The sequence below is a fragment of the Centruroides sculpturatus genome, unplaced genomic scaffold (genome assembly GCF_000671375.1).
Source record: "Centruroides sculpturatus isolate CEXI.00-Female unplaced genomic scaffold, Cexi_2.0 scaffold31, whole genome shotgun sequence".
Classification (NCBI taxonomy): Eukaryota; Metazoa; Arthropoda; class Arachnida; order Scorpiones; family Buthidae; genus Centruroides; species Centruroides sculpturatus.
Window position 1 is genome coordinate 840,925 of NW_019384496.1, and position 22,907 is coordinate 863,831.

A 22,907-nucleotide genomic window follows, 5' to 3' on the forward strand; every position below is an offset into this window, starting at 1 on the left:
GAGACTGAAGCTGACCAAAAAGCAACCAGATTTTACAAAGTTGTGCAAAGAAAATCGTGCACATTTGTCGCATTAAAATTAAATAACCTTATGTTATTTTCATTATTATTAGAATAGTATTTTAAAGATAATAAATGTAAAAAAACTTATTTTATTTATCACTAGCTGTCTATCACTATCCACAGCTTCTCCGGCATTATATCGAATTTTCTCGTGGGAGTAAGATATTTTCTCGCAGTAAAATGTAACCTATGTCCATCTCCAACATGTAAGCTATCTCTGTGCTAAATTTTATTAAAACCTGTTTAGCGGTTTAGACGTGAAAAAATAACAGAAAGACAGAGAGAATTACCTTCTAATTTATAATATTAGTATAGATTAATATGAATTTCTGCCATATGGGGCGAATTTGAGCTCTTTCTTGAAGTGGTACGCAGGAAAAACTAATTGGGAAACACTGCTCTAGAATATAACATTCCTGGATATGCACTCAGACTAGAACTTAACAGATTCAAATTAACTCCCTTCTTTGTAAAAAAGGTTCATCAATTTTCTTTTCAAGATTAGAGATAATGGAAATTTACCTTCTAAATTATTGTTCTTGATATATCAAAAATCTTGTCAAAATCTGCAAAAAAGTTCTTGGTGAACCAAATTACAAATATTGTCAATGACTTTGGAGTTTCTATAACTCCACTGCTGGTAAAATCAGAAATTAGTGACCAGATTAAACTCAACCAATTCAAAATAAATTGGAAATTGCTCTATCTCAAGACATTAAAGAAATGTACAACCGGAAAGAACCAGAGTGGTACAGCATTATTCTGAATTATCCTTTTAATAATAACTACATGTTATCAAATGTACCATTTGTAATCAAAAAATTCTATAACCAACTTAAATTAAATAAAAAGATGATAATGGTAAATAATAAACTTTATGAATTCTTGAAAACATACTGTCCAAGATGTAAAGAAATATTGACTAAATTTCATATGTTCTGTGAATGCAAGGAAGGCCAGAAACTAAGAATTAATGGTAAACTAAATTAGCTAAATACCTTTAAGGAGGAAAATCAAATATATCGGTTATTTCATTTAGCAAACACTACAATGATATACCAATTGTATAATTTTGCAAAAAGTTTTTTGTAATCAGCCTTTCTAATTTTTTTTTGTAACAAACCTGATATGCATAGGTATTGTATTTACAGGACACTTAGTTTTATATGATTATCGTTAATGTCGATATAAGTAAATTTGATATAATGTAAATTTAACACCCTGTTATAACAGGCTATGCCTATTAATGTTTAATAAATTTGATTTGATTAGATAATTAAATGCTAAACCATGAATTTTAATAATTCAGTGTTACATACATAGAACTAAAAGATAGAAAATAAAATACATTAAAAAAAGTTTTAAAGAAAAGCTTTTTATGGAAATCTTGCTAGCTGTTGTTATTCAGTCTGTCATGCCACCTTCCTGTTGTTTTTACTACTGAAAAGGTACTGTACTCATTACAATGAAGGCTGACTGGACCCAGAGCAGAATTTAATATTTTGTTGCTTACTCCAGGCAATTGAATCCCAGCTATCTGCTTCTGAAGTCAGTTTACACTCATATGATATCTTATATACACAAAATCTAGTCCTGCTAATGGGGTCTATGGATACTACTATATATGGGATAGGGATGGAAAAGAAACTATTAGTGAAGAGGTAAAATAGCATCTTTACATTTAAAGTTCTTTATTGCATTCAAATTTTACAAATGTCAGTGCAAACAAGTATATACAAATTGTAGCTCATTTTAAACATCACTGATGATCCAAGTTAATTAAATAGACACCCACATCTACCAAAACCCATTTGCTAAGCATCGGGTTTCAGTAGTTGTTTATATTTGTACAAGTTAATTAACAAACAAAAGTACTACATAATGCTTTACTAAATATTTATTTACAAATAGTAATCAAAACTCTAAGCAAATGTAGATTCTGGTAATGAAATTTGACATAATACATTTATTGATTTTTGATCATTAATATTTTTTATGTGAGTTTAACGTGTGTAAAATTCCATTTCAGTTTCTGATTTGGCTGCAAAATTTGGTTTCAGTCAAACCTTACCTGTCTGTGAAAAATGTAATAATACCAGATCTGGTACCCAAAGCTAAGTATTGATGTTGGACCAAAAGTATCAAATACAAAAAGTACTCGGTATCAAAGGAAAGTATCAATATGGTATTAGTATATGCAGTATCAGGACCATCCCTAGTCACAATACTGTAAATACCAAGAATATTGTGAAAGTTAAAGAAAATTTATTTTTTACTTTTTAGTGCATTTATGTGAATAAAATGCATTTCTTTAAAACTTTTTTTATATTTTTTATTTTCATTTGTGTTAGTTTTTTTGCCAAATTAGATAATGAAAGTTAAAGCCACTTCTGAAAAGTTATCATTATTTGGGAAAAAACTACCAGTGTCTTAATTCCTGCATTTTAACAAACATGTCAATTTAAAGATCCTAACATTATGTCACATTTTTGTAACCACCTCAATCCTCAAAATGCAAAATAATTATATGCACACCTGCATATAATTATACACACCTGCCCACCCAAATCTGCATTACATAATTTATGGACAGTACTATATGACGCCCTAAAATAATACAATAAAATAGAAACAAAAACTGAACTACAGTATATATAAAAAGCAAGAAACATCAAAAGATGCACAAGTATAAAAGTATAATATTTAAGGATAAAACATTATACAAAACGTAAAAATAAAAACACAATAAGTATGAAAAATACTATTTAAAATTATATAATAATGTTTACAGTAGGATTTAAAATGTCTAAAATTATAAAATAAAAGTGTTTAAATATAAAAACTGCCTTTATAGCACAATAAAAAAAACATATCTTGATAAATATAACAAAAAACTGATACAAACAAGCAAATTCACATAGTTCTTGGGGAAACTCAAGTAAGAATATTATATGGTATGAGTAATTCATGTGGTGTACAGTTTCAGAGAGTCTTTACCTATTGGTGACAACTTTCTGAAAATGCTTACCACAATCCATTAAAATACTTAGAAAATAATAACTGATCAAATTATTAATACATAAAATCAATAGTTAAAATATATCTTTTTTTATTATTATTTTATGCAGATGAATTAAAATTATTAATAATAAGACATTTTCATCAAATATAAATAAGAAAAATTAAGTGAAGTTTATAATAAAAATTCAAATGTATTATTTAAAAAACTTTCATTAAAATTCATATGAAAGTTATTGTATAGTAAAATACAAAAAGCAAAATAGAGATAAAGTAAATATCACTAACTGCAATTCTATTTGACTGTTTTTATTTCTTCAGTTAGTGATCAATTTTGTAAACATGTTTTTTAATTTTTTGAATATACAGTGCATTATTTTAATATATATATATAATAAATAAATGCATCTTGTTATTATTATTTACATTTTGAAATAGTGCATCTTTACAATATATTTTTTAAATAAGAAATTTTTTGAAGAAATAGAATGAAAATTTTTATTTCTTTATTATAAAAAAATTTCCCTTAATGAAAAAGTTTATGTTTATACAGTCAAACCTGTCTAACATGGAAACANATAATAATGATAATTTATAGTATTATTTGTTTTATTGTAATCAATGTAATGTAATTGGTCAGTAATTAATCAATGTAAATATTTCTTTATTTCTTATGTTTTATCATATAAGATATGAAGTTTGTCATTCAATACCATTTCATAAATAAATATATTTCAACTCTGATTTTGATGTCATTAAAAACAAATTTTAAACTCCAGTTTAAAGATTCTTAATCTAACAAAAAATGGGGCCCCATTGGACTTCAATATATCCTAGGCCCCAAAAAACCTAACTCTGCCCCTGCTGATGATGTGTTCTACATGCAGTTTGTTTTTTTTTTTTTCACTTATGAATACAACAAACTGAATAACTGAGTATAATTTTGTCTGATGAAGGTAAGCAGCTGTAAGATTTTATTTTATTTTTAAATTGGTTATTCATTTTTATCTTAGATAACATTTTTACGGATGAATGAAAAAATTAAGGTTAAAATAAAAATATTTGTTATTAACGGAAAGATTGTTCTAGCGAGCAATGATTGTTCAGTTGAATACAGAGGTACCACTGTATTTGATTAACACAATTTTGATATATTCAATAACATCAAGAAATTTATTAATCCCATTAATCAAGGGATACCTATAGTAAGTAACCTGTATATAGTGAAAACCTGTCTACCATGAAAGAGTTGTTCGGTCCCTTGGGGCTCCATTATAGACAGATTTGACTGTATTTTAAAGAAAAAATTTACAATACATACCTTTTTTAGCCCTTAATGCTTGTTCATTTAAATCAACCTGTTCATTCATTGAAGTTTCTGCATGAAAAGTTCTAACTGGAAGACCAGTACTAGTGATGGAAAAATTGGGATTCATTTGCTGTAATTTTTCATTTGTTTGTTGAAAAGAACTGCTTTCTGAAAAATATGTCTCTGATAAATTCTTTCTTTCTTTCTTAAAATAATTCCTTTGTTCTTCTTCCATGTATGTATTATTGTTATAAGATGAAAAATATTGACTGGATGCACAGATTGTGGGAGGTAATTGTGACAGTTGTAAGCTATTATAAAAAGGAAATGGATAGAACCATTTGTTTACAAAATCAAAGTTACTTAACTGTACAGCATCTTGACATCCTTTATTAAGAGATGAATAAGAATTTGTACAATATTTTTGAGGTTGACATTTATTGGTTCCCTTTTGTAATCTTATCAGATTATTCATTGAAATCACTTTCTTGATTGATGATAACTGCATTTTTTTAAAAAGCAAGAAATATAGTTAAAAAAATGATTAAAATAAATAATTATTCTTCAAATAAAGAAATTTCCAAATGATGTTATCAAATAATTTTCATTCTGATCCAACAAAATGAATATATCAAGCTTTTGTTCAATATTTTAAAATTTAATTAAGCATTATTTTATAAAGTTATTAAAACAAAAGATTTACCACAAATATAACTGTACATGTTGTTTAATTTGAACAGAAAACGTCAAGAATCGCATCATTATGATGTTTCAGATTACTGAAAAAAAATTAATATAAATTATAATAATTGTTTTTAGTCAGAAACATATTAACATGTTTAAATAGTGTTGAATATTTGAATTATTAAATATAAATAAAAATTACAAAATTTATTTGTTACAATGTCATCTATAAAGTTTTTTGAAATATAAAAATTCATTAACTATAATTATATTAATCAATAAATAATTAAGTAAATTATGACTGTAATAAATTAATGTAAAATTTATTATTTTGAAATTATTTCACAAAACTGACAGAAAATTAAAATTTAGCAAAGTTGTTAAGAGAACATAATTATTATAAGCAGAAAGAACATTAGCATAAGTGTTCATGCTGAAAAATGTTTCTTAAACATAAATCTTAAAATTTTTAGTTATATTAAATTTAAATATGCTAAAACAACAATACAGCCTACCAAACAGATACATAAGACTCTGGACAAAGAATCCTTACATACATATTGTGACGACAGCTTTGGTAATAAATCCAAAAGTCACCACCAGGAGGAACTCTGAACTGAACAGACCTGGCAACCTGACCTATGACCTCACACTTTAAATTCGGACCTCACTCTAAGTGCATGTGTTCTCGCTTCCGTGCTCGACTTGTACAATCGCACCATATCTCATGTATATAATAAATTTAAGTTTTTTGTATGTAGCTTTGTTGGTGACCCGAACATGATATATGATTTATGGTGCCTGTACCCAATAAAGGACTCTACAGTACAACATGAAAACTCCATCCATTCGCATCGGATACAAACATTGGACTTTCATCTCTTTTGGAACTGCCAACTTATACACCTAGACCTTCAAAAAGTGTAACCACGGATATTTTTCGTCGATGGTCGACTGTTCAACAGAAAGGTATTGTACATCAAGTGCCATCCTTCTGTGTTCTCATGCCATGTGCCATCCTTTGTTCTCTCGCCACATGCCTTTATGTGCCATCATTCTTTGTCCTTTCTCCACTTTGCTGAACTGGGTGCACAATGCATCATTTACGGATAACTGTCTCCGCGCTGCCACAACTATGCAAAAAAATCATGGCTGATGCAGAAAATAATGACAATCACCGTCACATAGCACACATTGCAAGCAGACCCCCACCTTTCTGGAAGAGCAACCCTAGCTCAGCTAGAAGCACAATTTTCCATAACTAACTTAACCGTCGACAACATGAAATTTAAACATGTTGTTGCTGCAGTAGAGCCGGAAATTTTAAATTCAGTGCAGGACCTAATCCTCAACCTGCCCGACCAGAATAAATTTTTGACACTAAAGGCTCATCTCATTGACATCTATTCGGAGAGCAAGACCTCCAAAATCAGAACGCTTCTTGAAGGGTTAGAGCTGGGAGACCAACATCCATCCTTCCTATTAACATGGATGCATGACTTGGCAGTAACCATTTCAGCAAAGACCTTTTACAATCTCTCTGGCTGTCGAGATTACCCCACAACATACAGGCCATTTTAGCCGCATCCAAGGAAAAACTCCAACAACAGGCCGCCATGGCCAACAAGATAATGGAATTAGTCTCCCCCACACACATTCAAACAGTTGAACATGACTTGCCACTATCTCCATCCTGAAGAACAAAGTTGCAGAATTAGTCCAACAGGTCAAGAACCTCACTACATCCATCAACAACCTGTGCCGCTCCTTCAGATGCTCTGAATATCCCTCCAACAACAGGAGGTGCCGCAGCAAATTGCGGCAGAATCAACAGCACAGCAGTCCCAACAATGGCATGTATTACTATCACGCTACCTTTGGAGCGCAGGCGAAAAAATGCAAAGCCCCTTGATCCTTTTGGCTGGCAAAAAACTGACTAGGTGGGCGCTCATGGCCAGAAGCCTCACCTGCCACATCGATCGAATCACCATGGCCGACCCTACTACGAAATATAAATTCTTAATCAACACAGGCACCGACAACTCAGTCATTCCAAAAAGTTCCAACACACATTTATGCAAACCTGAAAAGCTAGTCCTCTTTGCAGCAAACAGAACACCTATTTCAACTTACAGAACAAAGTTATTAACACTCAATTTTAACTTAAAGCGGAGTTTTTTGTGGCCATTTGTAATCGCTGACGTAACCCAACCCATCATAGGAATCGACTTCTTAACTAAATTCAACCTACTGGTGGACGTTAAAAACAATCGACTAATTGATAGAGTCACGAACTTAAGTCTCCTGGTTGCTGGCAGAACTGACCTACAACTGTCATTAACATTACTGCTGTAACTAATGACTCTCCCTACCACCAAATTTTGGCTGAGTTCACTACCATTACAAATCCATCGATAACTCCCGAAACCAAGAAACGCCAACCACCTTCTATCACATCGAGACTAAAGGACCACCTGTCTTCTCGAAACCCAGACGTTACCACTAGATACACTCCGAGCAGCATGTGAAGAATTTCAATTCTTAATGTCTGAAGGCATCATCAGACCATCCAAAAGCCCCTGGGCCAGCCCACTACACATGGTCAAAAAGGCAAATGGCCAGTGGCGACCATGCGACGATTACCACCATATTAATGCTATAACCGTCCCCGATCGCTACCCTGTTCCTCATATACAGGACTGCACTCAACTCCTCGAAGGCAAAATCATTTTTTCCACACTGGACCTAACCCATGCCTATCACCAAATACCGATCTTCCCCGAGGACATTCCAAAAACAGCTATAACAACCCCGTTTGGCTTGTTTGAATACGTCTATATGCCTTTCAGCATATGAAACGCTGGTCAAACTTTCCAGCAGTATATCCACCAAGTCCTACTTGGCCTCGACTTCTGCATCCCCTATTTCGACAATATATTGGTCACGTCCAAGGATGCAGACAAACACATGGACTATCTCTGCCAAACATTCCTCTGCTTGCCACAGCCTAAAATTAAACTCATCCAAGTGCATCCTCGGAAAATCAGCAGTTCCATTTCTCGGCTGCATGATTACATCATGAGTAAAACCTTTGCCATCAAAAACCAAGGCCATCAACAATTTTCCTCAACCAAAAACTGTAGTCGAGCTCCATCGCTTCTTAGCCATGCTCAATTTTTATAGACATTTTTTGTCAAATGCAGCCCACACTCAGGCCACACTACTCGAGTTTCTCAAGGATTCCAAGAAAAATGATAAATGCATCATCTCCTGGAACGAATCTGCTCTAAAGTCCTTCAATCAATGTAAAGCAGATCTCATCTAATGTCACCATTGGCACTGTACTCCAAACCCACACTGCTGAAAGAACTCGTCCACTACCCTTCTTTTCATGGAAGCTAACGCCTACCGAAATAAAGTACAGTACCTATGACAGGGAGCTGCAAGCTATTGATATATACTCTGCAATCAAACACTTCCACCTAACCATCAGAGATTGAAACATCTTCTCACCTTCACGTTTCGCCAAAAACAGGAAACTTGCTCCCCACATCAGCTGCAACATCTTGATTACATTACGCAGTTCAGCACCAACATCAGGCACGTCACTGGCTTGAACAATATTGTAGCAGACGCCCTCTCTCTCGGATCAACAAGATTCGACTTTCCCCCTCTCTCTCGGATCAACAAGATTCGACTTTCCTTGACAGACTTTACTGCCATAGCGGAAGCTCAAGCAAATGACGACGAGCTAACCGCATTCCTCACAAACAATAAAACATCACTCACGCTACAGCCACTATGAATCAGCCTGTCACTACAACTATATTGTGACACAAAGGACAGCAAGGTTCACCCATATATACCTCTCCAATTTCACTGTCAAATCTTCTCTTCCATGCACAATTTGGCCCATCCAGGAATTCATGCTACAAGGTGTCTAGTCCAAAAACGTTTTGTGTGGCCTTCGATGCAGAAGGACATTGCCATTCCTGCATAAACTGCCAATGGTCTAAAGAGAATTGGCACACCAACAGCCCTCTTAAGAGATTTAACCTTCCATCCAATCGGTTTTCACATGTGCATCTCGACCTTGTCGGACCATTTCCACCGTCAGATGGATCTACCTACCTTCTCACCTGCATAGATAGATTCACGAGGTGGCTGGAAGCTGTTCCCCTCCACGACATCTCTGCTGAAACAGTCGCTTGCACTTTTATCTCTCATTGGATCTCCAGATTCAGTGTTCCCTCCATCATCACCACCGATCAAGGCCAACAATTCCAATCTCATCTGTTCGCCTCAGTGACAGCTATGTTGGGCATCCAACACATATGTACAACACCATACCATCCATCAGCTAATGGTTTAGTTGAACGATTCCATTGTTCTCTAAAACAAGCTCTCAGATGTTGCAAACGACACTGGACGGAATCTCTCCCAATCATCCTTCTCGGCCTTCGATCAGCATTAAAAGAAGACATCAATGGTACTTGTGCCGAGTACAGCACAAGTACCATTGCTGGGAGACAAGTACCATTGCCAGGAGACGAAGGAATGTGCAGGTACAGCACAACCCTTTGTCTCCCGGCAGAGTTCTTTCACCCTTCACAGAAACCACCAGCAGATCCATCATCCTTCCTCCATCACCTAAGATCCACAATGCAGTTGCTTATACTGACTCCAACATCTGCACATGTAAAACCTTCACACTTTGTTCATCCAGCACTCGACACCTGCTCCCTTTGTGCAGAGAGAAGGTCATAGAATATCTCTGACCTCCCTTTACGATGGCTCCTTCCCTGTTACCTTGTGGACACCCAAGCACTTCACGATCCTAGTCAACAGAAAAACAACAATGGTTAACATCGACTGACTGAAGCAAGCATTTCTGGACAGTGAGAATGCCAGCACATCATCAAACTCCTACAGGACAACATGTCCAGACCTCCCAGAGCGACCAACAATAAACACTACTAATAACTCCGTGCCCACCAATATGACGACGACACAATCTGGAAGAAGAGTTAGGTTCAACGCTCGATACCTCTAACTTCATACCTACAGTACTGGGGGGAGAGCACTGTGGCGACAGCTTTGGTAATAAATCCAAAAGTCGCCACCAGGAAGAACTCTGAACTGAACAGACCTGGCAAGCTGACCTATGATCTCACACTTTGGATTCGGTCCTCACTCTAAATGCATGTGTTCTCGCTTTCGTGCTCGACTTGTATGATCGCGCCATATCTCATGTATATAATAAATTTAAGTTTTTTGTATGTAGCCTTGTTTGTGTATAGTATCAATAATTAATTAAGCACGAATGAGAGCCACACATATGAATACACTAATTATCATTACCTGAACACTGAAAGAAAATGTTTATCTATTTCAAGTGTAGATGAGAACAACCTTTCAATAGAAAAGGATCATCTGACATTGTTTTGAGATGAAATTAGGCCTAAAATCAAATTTTATTTAAGTTCTACATTTGTAAAGAAAACATGAATATTATGAATGTGGATAACAAATCTTCAAATTTATAACTTATATCCTTATGACTTTTGTTCACTGGACATGTGGACTTCTTGTATATTAGTTATGACATAAATACATTTAAAGATCTTGAAAGTATACAGACCATAGAAAAAAATATCACAGAGGGTTGCATTAGTCAAGGTGCCTCAAGCCATGCTTAATTTAAAATAATAAAAAACTTACAGTTATAAGAGTTTAATAAAAAAGAACACTATATATCATTTTATAGATCCTTTCCCTTTGAAGCAAATTAAAACACGACTTTTGAAATCTATAAATATACAAAAATTATATGAAGATTTATAATTACAAACAAAACTGAATTTAGAATTCTGCATTTGGTTCACAGTCTGATCTACTGAGAAATGAACAGTGATTTTTAAATCACTGTTCATTTCTCAGTAGATCAAATAAATAAAAATCAATAATTAAAGCCATTAATTATGCAATTGTTTGGTTTATTATTAAAGCCATTGCTATTATGTCATCACAACAATATAAAATAAAAGAAACTCAAATATTACAATTGTAACATTTTAAGTTTCTTTTATTTAAAAAATTGTTGTTTATACTATACAAACCAATTTCAATAAGTTTTTAAATGTCATAATATATTATCTTACAAAATACTAGATAACACAACAATTAAAATACAACAACAACCCAAATCCAGAATAAAAAGAAATTTTTTTTTAAAACAACCATTATTAGGTTACAAACAATATTCAAAAGCAGATGCTTTAAACTACCAAAAATGTTTGTTTTAAATTAAAATTTCTTATTTTTGTGTTGGATTTTTGGTTCTGGTACTTTAACATCAAATATATGTATAAAAAGACTGACAGAGTTGTGAAGTTGTTACTTCATAGAAAGAAGATACTGTACACACCTTAAACACATTTCCAGCAATTAAATTTAATCAAAACAAACCTTTTCAGCCTGCTTGGTAAGCCTTCATCATATTACAGAATCATATACAGTGGGTGATCGGTTAACGAACATAATCCGTTCCAAGACTTTGTTCATTAAATGATTATCGATTTACCATAGGTTTTTATAGAAATTTGATTAATTCATTCCAGAGACTCCAAAAATAAGAAATATATACTTTTTTACTACATTTATTTATATGTAATAGTAAAAATACATATATATGCAGTCTTGCATTTGTTTTTTCTGTTTGTGGGGGTTAAAGAATCTGTCCATAACAATTGCTTTTTTCTTTTCTTCAGGATTTTTCGGAAGTAATTAATAGTATTGTAATTGTAAAGATCCCCAACCCCATTAACCTTATTCTGGTTTGGATGCCATTTGGATAACCGTTGTTCTGACATCCTCCCACTTCTTCAAAAGATCTTGAGCAGCAGATGTCGACATTGGTCCTTTTTCGTCTTCCTCTTTTTCAAAAGAAAACACATCTTGCTGAGTTTCTTGATATTCTTCATTTAAGAGTTCTTGGAGTTCTTCTGTTGTCAGATCATTTCAGGTTCCATTATGAGCTTTTCAATGCTTTTTATTTCTCAGATGTGATTTTCATTACTCCATTAGCGACTTGAGACTTCTTGATATATCTTTCATTGCTAAGATTGTGCCTACTGTAGATCTGTTCAAGCCATACTGCCTAGCAACATCAAACATCTTATGCCCACTTTCTACCTTGGCTATTATCTCTTACTTGGTTTCTATGGTGAGCACAGTTCTTGACACTCCACTGTTTTTAGACTCCATAATATTATCAGTTTCTTTTTTAAATAACAAGTTCAGAAAAGCACTTACAAAAATTCAGAGAACAGAAATCAACTAGCCCACAAAAAATTATTTAAATGCAAGGCCTGGATGAAATTTGGTATTAAAACGTTAACGAATATCTGATGGGACAGTTAAACTTTCACCTTTCGTAAATAAACCCTGACGCAAAACTTAACAACCGCCTGTCCAACAGTCTTGTGAAAACTATAAAAAATTATTTGTCAGAAAGGTAAACAAAAAGCTGGAATTACAAGGGAGAGTTTCAAAATTCAGAGGAATATTAATACTATCTGATCGGTATTGGGTTGAGTGTCGATGTTGATGTCTCCCATGCTTCAAAAGGTTTCAAATTGTTACCTGAAAGACAAGGGAAAATCAATCAATAAATTGTTTGTGCCTTCTCAGCTTATACCAGTCTTTCATCTTGAAAAAAGGCAAAGCCTTATATAGTGCACTCTTTAGGTTATAATGATTTTTTAGACTTTAAAAACTTTAGTGAGAACCTTAGAGTGCATTCTATCCAAACTAACAATGAAGGAAAAGCTTTTAAATGGACAGACATTGTTGAATTCAATGTAACTAACGGATGTTTAGTCAGAGAAACATAGGAACAAGGGGAGAGACGACCTCCAGCCGTTTGACCCCTGGCCTAACAATTTTGCACTGACTCGAAGGGGAGAGACGCTGCTGGCCTGCCTTTGGATGGAACAACACCTTTAAACGCATTCCTTCACTCACGGGGCTTACTTCCCACCCCAGACTGCCCTCATTGCAGGGAAGCAGAGACACCAGGTCAGTTTTATTTATATTGCTCATGTATGTGGAGGCCTGATGAGAGCTGGGTCGTAGTCTAGCACTAAATATCAGCTGTCCCCAATTTATTGGCCAAAAGCTGATACTCATCCTAAGAAACATCTGAATACTCTCAAACGATATATTTTATGAACAGACCGATCTACTTAGGTATATGGCGACGCTAGTTGGAGAAAAAGCAAACTAGGGCTATAATCTCCATATAAACCCGGAGGAGGAGAAGTGAAGTGAATTCAATGTAAGGAAGAATGAATTAGGTAAAATATTTTAAAAATAAGCCACATTGATCACAACTACAATATTGTTGATTTTAAAACAGAAAAATGCCCTACTGTTGACAAAACAACTTAATAACTTAAATAAGAGATCTTGTCCATTGTCATAAGAAAAGTACAGCAACCTAATCACTCTTTGCTCTGGATCAACACCAGTAATAAATTTGCCTGAACATGCCCAGTTTTATAAATCTTTGCCTCATTTGGTAAAGTAAAAAACAAAAAAGGAAAGTGTTGTTACATATAGTTTGGTTTCTTCTCTTGTCAAAAAGGTTCCATTCATTTTTATTTTCATCTTCATTTAAGAAATATTATATTATTACATTTTAAGTGATATACCAGTAAGCAGGTGACCTATTTCACCACTTAGCATTTTTCAGTTTCTGATTTATATTAATGGGTTTAAACAAAATTTTTGAATTGCATTTTTGTTTTTCCAAAGTATTTTTTTTTTAACTCACTTTTGTATCTCGTGTGTTTTCTTGTTAAATAGTTTATCCTTATATCAATTTACTCGTATTTTTGTGCTTATTGTTGATTTTACATTTGTCATTAAAAACTCTTCAATATAATAATGTCTCTTTTCATTTTGTTTTTATTGCATACAAAACATTTCATTTTTGATAGTAATCAGTTGATTTGGTTACTTTGAGCCAAATTTTAATATTATACTGTAGTTATATCTTAATTCTATGGCATATCTCAAAATAAGGCTCCAAAATAATGATAACAATGAAGTCAGCAATGAACTTACGCATTTATAACATTTACCAAGTAATTTACATGAAAACATGAAAAAAGCAGTGCTATATACTCAATAGTTTCTTATTTATGAAGAAAATAAGTGAGTCCTTTTTTTAAAATTGCTCTCCTGTAAACTTGAAAGAAATGAGAAATGCCCTTACATATTTTCAATGATAATATGATCTGCTCTATTATTTCATTAAAAGATTAGTAATTAATATTGGTTTCATAACACAAAATTGACAGATTACATTACATAATTAATATTTCCAGATTTTACTTCTTTTTGACTATTCCTTACAGATATTTTTATAATATAAAATATCTGAAAAATTCAGAATGTAAGTAAGAAACTTGTAATTTTGTTTTTTATTAACCACTTCAAAAATGATTCAGAATAAGAGTATTAATTCTTTTATTCTTCTTGATCATCAAGTAATCGACTACAATAGATATTTTTAAAAAATGCAAAGATTGCTTTATTTAATACAGTAGAACACCAATTACCTGAATTTAATCATCCTGCAGATTATTTGGATAATCAAAAATTTGCATGAATGAATTAATATGTAAAAAATGAAATTACAGGCTAACATCATAGTATTGTACATATATTGTATTTATTTATTTATTAATGTGCAAGTGGCATCCTACTGATCATTTGGATCAGTCATAGTACATAGGCATCACTGATCATGCAGTCACATGACATAAGAGAATTACAGGTAACCCCTGTATAACACGGTAGTACCGTTCCAAAAAATTGCCATGTTATACGAAACAAAGAACTAGTACGAAAAGGAGGGTTAGGTTCCAAAAATTAAAAAACATGCTATTATATTTTCATAATTAAGATAAATATTTTTATTAAAATTTTCTTAAGTGATACAAAGCCTTATATAGTGCACTCTTTAGGTTATAATGATTTTTTAGACTTTAAAAACTTTAGTGAGAACCTTAGAGTGCATTCTATCCAAACTAACAATGAAGGAAAAGCTTTTAAATGGACAGACATTGTTGAATTCAATGTAACTAACGGATGTTTAGTCAGAGAAACATAGGAANATATAAATTAAACAATGTTTTCTTCGTCATCACTAAAAGCACTATTAACCGAGAGCGTTTTCTTTTTGGCAAGTTATCATTATCCTCTGAGCATTTTTCTGCATTATCTTCAGATCCATGCTCTACCTTTTGCAAAAAGTATGTAATTTTAGATTGCTTGCTTCTAGTTAAAAGGTCTTTATAATTTTCCTTATATGATGCTAAGCACTTATGAAGAATAAAGAAAGTATGGAATAAGGGAAAAACATCTGGCAACATCAGAAGCATCGAGATCTGCAACATTGAAACAATTTTTGAGAAGGACCACGTGCATCAACAGAAGGTGAGAAAAGAAAATTTACATACTTAAGTAATAATAGTTTACGAAAATTATTATTTTCATGAACTATTATTACTTAAGTATGTAAAAATTTATTACATTTTACGTTGTACGAGGGTTTTTCCCAATTTCTGAACCGTGTCAGAGTGAATCCGTGCTATAACAGTACCGTGTTATACGGGAATGGTACCAATTCTCGAACCGTGTTAGAGTGAATCTGTGCTATAGAAGTGCCGTGTTTTACGGGGGTTACCTGTACAGTATGACATCAGGAGGAGAGAGAAAGGAGGACAAGTGGTGGTTCAAGTAATTGGACATTCAGTTAATCAGAGTTTTACTATATGTATAATAATTAGAGTTAGGACATCTAGGCACTAAAACTAAAATGAAAACATGAAAATGATTTTTATGATTTTTTTTTAATGCCTAAAAATGTTCTAGTTCTAATAATATAATAATATATAAGAGCAGTGTGACTTCTATGCAGAATTTCAGTAATGGGAAATGTATATTCCCAATTTATGTTTCTTTCTCTAGCTACTACCTTCACACACTGATACTTCTCTTGTTGTTTTGGTAACAATGCTATGCCTGTAGAACGGAAGTTTTTTGGTTGCATCATAGTCATTTCATAACAAACTTAACAAACTCTTTCTATATTCTATATTCTAATTCTATAATAATTCTATTCAAATCTATTTATTTTATAACAAATAAATAAATAACATCAATGAGTACATCACAAATGCCAACAACTGTTTACAACTTTATAACAAATAAAATAAATAAATAAACAGTTGTTGGCATTTGTGATCTAGATGGTAACAGTTCAGTGTTCTAGGTCAGGGGTTGGCAACCTGCGGCTCGCGATCCACATGCGGCTCTTTGGATGTGAAGCTGCAGCTCTTTAGTTCCATACGCAAATATTATTTATTTTATCAAAAAAAAAAAAAAAAAAATTTAAAAATCGTTCTGAATCGATTAACAAGGATTCGGCACTGATTCTATCTCTCAGCCACTTGTACTCGCTTTTCATCGCAACCCTCCCCTGTGACACGCGCCGTCACTGTCGTCAGTCCGTCGGAAACTCTCAAATGACGCCGTCGTCGGATGTTTCTATGAAGTTTAATTCGCTTTCGACGCAAGACAATTCTGAATAAATAGATTCGTTTTTTTTTTATCAAAAAACTTTATTTATGCGAGTACTATTTATTGTTGGCAAGAAAAAATTTTGTGGCTCTTTAAAAACTTTGAAATTTTGTAAATTGTAATTTTTGGCTCTTCCGACTCAAAAGGTTGCCGACCCCTGTTCTAGGTGAATGTCCTGTTTCTCAGAGCTTCCTTCAAAGTGTCAAACAGGTGATAATTCATGGTGACAGATCAAGACTATAGGTCAGGTGATTCAGAATCTCTCAATCAAGTCCACTGATTGCCTCCTCAATATGGAGAACCATACAGAGATATCATCATTGCCAAAATGATGGGAGGAGTGTCATCATGTGGAGGGCATACCTAGAAAAAAATAAATAAATTGGGACTATATAACACATAATCCCATCACTGTTACTGAAATTTTGAACAAAGTTTAACTGCCTTGTATATATATAAATACAGGTATACCTCGCCATAGGTCGGTAATTGGTTCCAGGAAAACGACTTAAGTCGAAAACGACATAAGTCGAATTTACTTGTCTCCGAATCTACTTGTCACTAGGCTAAACCGTAAATTACCATTCCCAGTTCTGTATTTTATTTATTAATGCATTTTTAATAATATATGGTTAATAAGAATCTATTTTAAGCTTACAAACAAATAAATTTTAGTTTTTAATAGAGTACAGAACAAAAGTAATCTAAATTTACAAATGCATGTACTGTACTGTAAATACAGTACATACTTGTAAATGTATATATTTTAATATGATTTTATGTGCTTTAAACGCTTTTCTAGTGATATTACGACTTCAATATTTGTGGCGGACGGACGTAAAGTCGAATAAAATGACTTAAACTTGATTTTTATTTTTCCGTATACTTTTTTGACAAACGACGTATAATCGGGAACGACGTAACTCGAAACGACGTAAGTCGAGGTATACCTGTATATATTACATTCAGTTTTGTATTCAAATGTAATCATATCTATACAATCATATTCATACAAATTAGAGGGTGTGTATGGGTACATGCACGCATGTGCTCTTTGTAAATACAGAAGAATCTGCTTAATGCAGTGATTGTGGTTCTCAAACTGTGAGATACAAGACCCTTTCTAACAGATGCAAAAATATTATGTAGTAATGACTACAGTATAGTCATACTGTACACACACTGTACTGTATTGTACAACATACACTACAATATACATACCTGCAAATATATATATATATATATATATACATTTAAATGTGTATGAAAAATAACATAATAGTTTATGATCTCTGAGAAAATTTAATGGACAAGAAAAATGATAAAAATCAGTTTTCAGTAATTCTATAATAATTCTATTCAAATCTATTTATTTTATAACAAATAAATAAATCACATCAATAAATATATCACAAATGCCAACAACTGCTTATAACTTTACAACTGTTTACAACTTTATAACAAATAAAATAAATAAATAAACAGTTGTTGGCATTTGTGATCTAGATGGTAACAGTTCAGATTTAACAGATTGTGTTGCATTTTAAGATTAAAATTTAATAACAATAACAATAAAGTACTTACTTCATTTAATCAATCTTAATGAAATAATAAATGTAAAAATGTATGTTTACTAAACCAAACTTTAAGACTATAAGACAGGCATGGGCAACTTTTCTATAGTAAAGGGGCAAAATACAATGTTTTGATGAGTCGAGCCAAAACATCAGATTTTTTGTAAATGATTTTATGTAAGATTATAATACACATAAACAATAAAATTATAAACGAAAATATTAGTATTAACTTAATTTCATAGAGTACTTTATCAATGCAACCTCATTGCCAGTTTTTCATTATTTAGGGAACCTTAATGTTGCCACTTAATTATTAAACTGGTTAATTAGTTGGCAATTTACACACGACCGTATAAACTTTTTAAAGGAAACAGTATGGTAACGAATTTTCAAATTTATCACTTGTAGCTCATAAGCTTTGTTCAGTGGAGACGTGGATTTATTGTAAATTATTCATAACGTAAATAAGGATCTTAATAGTATGAGATTCATGTGCCCATGCCCGATGTAAGACAATAAACATCGAGATGGATATAGTATCTTAATAATGTAAACAAATCACAGAGAGAAACGGCATGACACTATAAATAACGTATCTAATATCAACGAAAACGTTTCATTCGAAAGATTAACCGATTATTATTTAATTGAAAATAAATTGCATTAATAAATTTTACTTAATTTTATTCATAAACAATATAGAAGTTCAAACGAAAGCTTGATGATTCATTTCTGAAATAATCTGAAATTAAAGTTATTAAACATACATACGGCTCAATTAAATAATTTTATATACACATTTTCCTCCATTTGCAATTACCACTAGAACGCGGAGAGTAAACCTTGATGTAGAAACGCACGAGTCTAATTTCTTACAGCCAATCGTAATCGACGATATATGCACCAATCAATAGGCATGAAAGATAATTTCATTGTATTAGCGAAGGAAATGAACTATAGAGGGCAGTTCGGTCTTAACAATATGGCGGCTAAAAGTAGTAATAAACATATACAAACCCAATGATAATAAACAGCTATTAGGCATGTCAATAATATTTCTATATAAAAAGAATTAGTTATTAAAAATTATACATATAACTAACACCTTATCCTTGCCGAGAAATATAATTTATTTCAAACAAACGTTTTCAGCCTGATTCACAGGCCATCTTCAGGTTGAGAACCAAATTTGAATTAAAGGATTCCATTAATGGAATACAAAATTAAATAACCAACAGAGTAACATAAAATAAAAATGTAAAAAATGTACATAGAAGTATTAAGAAATACAATTACTAACACATCCAATAAAATTACTATTTTGACTGGTTAGAGCTCTTATTAAATTTCTTAACTATAAACTTCCATGCAGAGGAAAGACTTTCTGCATCCCTCGCATTTAAACAGCCTTCCTGTATTTTACTCCTATAAATCTGCAACTTTTCAGCTGTCAACGCCAAAGATGGGGAAGATAAAGGTTCTATGATGGCTGCCGCATTCCATTTGACTACAGATCCTGGTGTTTGCGCCATTTGGGACAAAATTGTTGCATTAGACACCTTTCTGATATTATAACTATGTTCCTTGATTCTAAGTCCCAAACTCCTGATGGTTACTCCAATAGAGTCTTTTTTAACGCCCAATTGCATATTCTCATAAGGAATTCTATAAACCCCTGCTTTCTCCTCTGACATTATAGCATCCTTATCATTTCTGAGGATTTTGTATAAATTAGGGGCCCTTTTTATCAGCATTCTCGAACCTTTTTTGTGAGCAATCTCTTTGATAACGCTATTCATACTTTCATTATATGTAAATTTTACAATTCCAGTGGGAGCATTTTTAAGACCCTTTTCTTGATGTTTGCTTCATACTTCCTAACCATTCCCAGAATTGCGCTTTTTCGGTAACCTAGGGTCTTGGCCACGCTCATTATTCTATTTATTTCTTTACTCCTGTCTTGTACTGTTTCACAATACAAAAATGCCCTTCTTATTAAAGTATTAGAAAGCNTTCTCATAAGGAATTCTATAAACCCCTGCTTTCTCCTCTGACATTATAGCATCCTTATCATTTCTGAGGATTTTGTATAAATTAGGGGCCCTTTTTATAAGCATTCTCGAACCTTTTCTGCGAGCAATCTCTTTCATAACGCTATTTATACTTTCATTATATGTAAATTTTACGATTCCAGTGGGAGTATTTTTAAAAGACCCTTCTTGTTGTTCGCTTCATACTTCCTAACCATTCTCAGAATTGCGCTTTTTCTGTAACCTAGGGTCTTGGCCACGCTCATTATTCTATTTATTTCTTTGCTTCTGTCTTGTACTGTTTCACAATACAAGAACGCCCTTCTTATTAAAGCTCTGAAAGCTGCAATTTTATACTTATACGGATCCTTGGATTGGGAGGGAATATACAGTGGGCTGTGGGATGGTTTAATAAAAACGCTAGTGGACAGATGGCCTTTTTTGAATTTAATACCGATGTTCTGCTCCAATCTTAAAGTAAGGCCATCATTGTTATCACTGATCTTATCGAAAAAATCCTTAATCCTGATCTAGCTGAAGTCCATAAGAATTCTACTTGTATTTATGTAAAGAAATTAAAATGGATTATGCATAAACAAAAGGTTAGAAATACCAAGAGAAACCTTATTGCTTTCCACGTATGGGACCAAATAGAAATACCGGCAAGGATCAAGGAGCTTCTAGAAAAAGGCCCAAATTTTGTTCCAGCGGATGCTATGAGTTGGGAAACCTCCGTACAGGAAATTGAAAGGGGCATTGTTGGGCTAGATGATTTAGAAAAGGAGTACTCCAGATGGAAAGCAGTCTTTAACAACAGGCAGAGAAACCAAACGCAAGGTATTAGAATCAGTGACATCCAACTCACTAAGAATTGGTTAAAGCACAATGATTTGGTGTTGACTAGGGCTGATAAAAGTAAACAACTGGTCATCATGAAAAGGCACACTTATAACAAAGCACTAATGGATTACATCGAAAAGACAGAGTGTGAAAGTGTCAACAGCAAGATTATTGGAAGTTTGGATAGAAGAGTCAGGAAACTAGAGGTCTCTAATCTTTCCAGAGCTTTGCCTTTTCTCAAAAAATGCAGGAACCCTAGAGCTGGAACACCTAGGCTGTTTGCTTTCGCTAAGGTACATAAAATCGGTAAAGAAATAAGACCGGTTGTATAGAAATGCAAGGGTTGTAGAGAAATGCAAGGGAGAAATGCAAGGGTTTGTATTAGAAAAGAAGTTGCATGAGTATTTATCCTCCCAGCTGGACACGGATACTCTAGTTGCGCCTGATCCTATGAAAGTGGTCAAAGATCTGCAAAATATTACATTAATGGAAGATGAAGTTGCAACTGTTTTCAACTATGAGAACATGTATCTTTTAGTAAAGATAGAATCATGAGAGAAGGCACTTTTGGATTTCTTATACGGCAAGAACTCGGAGTTGCTTAGTTCTGCCGAGGAAGTAGAGGGTATGGCTAGATTGGTGTGTCGTGAATCTTGTTTTGCTTTTAATGGGCAGATCTACAGACAGAGAAGAGGGGTCCCTATGGGAAGCCCGCTCTCGGGGATCCTATGCGAATTGGTAGTTAGAAGACTGGAAAGAAGAATTTTTCATGATTTTAAGGGGGATGTCATTTATTTTAGTAGATACGTCGATGACCTACTTATATTATGGAGAAATAATAGCAGGATTAAGGATTTTTTGGATAAGATCAATGATAACAATGATGGCCTTACTTTAAGATTGGAGCAGAAGAGTTCCTTGGAGCTACATTTTCTAGACATCGGTATTAAATTCAAAAAAGGCCATCTGTCCACTAGCGTTTTTATTAAACCATCCCACAGCCCACTGTATATTCCCTCCCAATCCAAGGATCCGTATAAGTATAAAATTGCAGCTTTCAGAGCTTTAATAAGAAGGGCGTTCTTGTATTGTGAAACAGTACAAGACAGAAGCAAAGAAATAAATAGAATAATGAGCGTGGCCAAGACCCTAGGTTACAGAAAAAGCGCAATTCTGAGAATGGTTAGGAAGTATGAAGCGAACAACAAGAAGGGTCTTTTAAAAATACTCCCACTGGAATCGTAAAATTTACATATAATGAAAGTATAAATAGCGTTATGAAAGAGATTGCTCGCAGAAAAGGTTCGAGAATGCTTATAAAAAGGGCCCCTAATTTATACAAAATCCTCAGAAATGATAAGGATGCTATAATGTCAGAGGAGAAAGCAGGGGTTTATAGAATTCCTTATGAGAATATGCAATTGGGCGTTAAAAAAGACTATATTGGAGTAACCACCAGGAGTTTGGGACTTAGAATCAAGGAACATAGTTATAATATCAGAAAAGAGTCTAATGCAACAATTTTGTCCCAAATGGCGCAAACACCAGGATCTGTAGTCAAATGGAATGAGGCAGCCATTATAGAACCTTTATCTTCCCCATCTTTGGCGTTGACAGCTGAAAAGTTGCAGATTTATAGGAGTAAAATACAGGAAGGCTGTTTAAATGCGAGGGATGCAGAAAGTCTTCCCTCTGCATGGAAGTTTATAGTTAAGAAATTTAATAAGAGCTCTAA

General features: G+C 33.2%; 1 protein-coding gene and 1 pseudogene across 9 annotated transcripts in view; one reads left to right on the forward strand and one right to left on the reverse strand.

Moving 5' to 3' along the window:
• LOC111621945 (protein angel homolog 2-like) overlaps positions 1–19,289 on the reverse strand; it is a 75,019-nt gene extending 55,730 nt beyond the window's left edge. Inside the window, exons 1-4 of one of the 9 annotated variants that reach the window (XM_023364204.1) lie at positions 19,074–19,289; positions 10,795–10,882; positions 5,093–5,168; positions 4,402–4,557 (exon numbers count right to left, since the gene is read on the reverse strand). In XM_023364204.1, coding sequence (XP_023219972.1) covers positions 4,402–4,557; positions 5,093–5,111 — 175 coding nt within the window. In that variant the 5' untranslated portion in view covers positions 5,112–5,168; positions 10,795–10,882; positions 19,074–19,289. Of the gene's footprint in view, positions 1–4,401; positions 4,892–5,092; positions 5,169–10,794; positions 10,883–19,073 lie in introns of all 9 variants that reach the window. The other 8 variants (XM_023364200.1, XM_023364198.1, XM_023364205.1 and 5 more) reach the window with 8 other exon arrangements.
• On the forward strand, positions 7,577–9,840 carry LOC111621923 (annotated as a pseudogene).
• Positions 19,290–22,907: the final 3,618 nt, after the last annotated feature.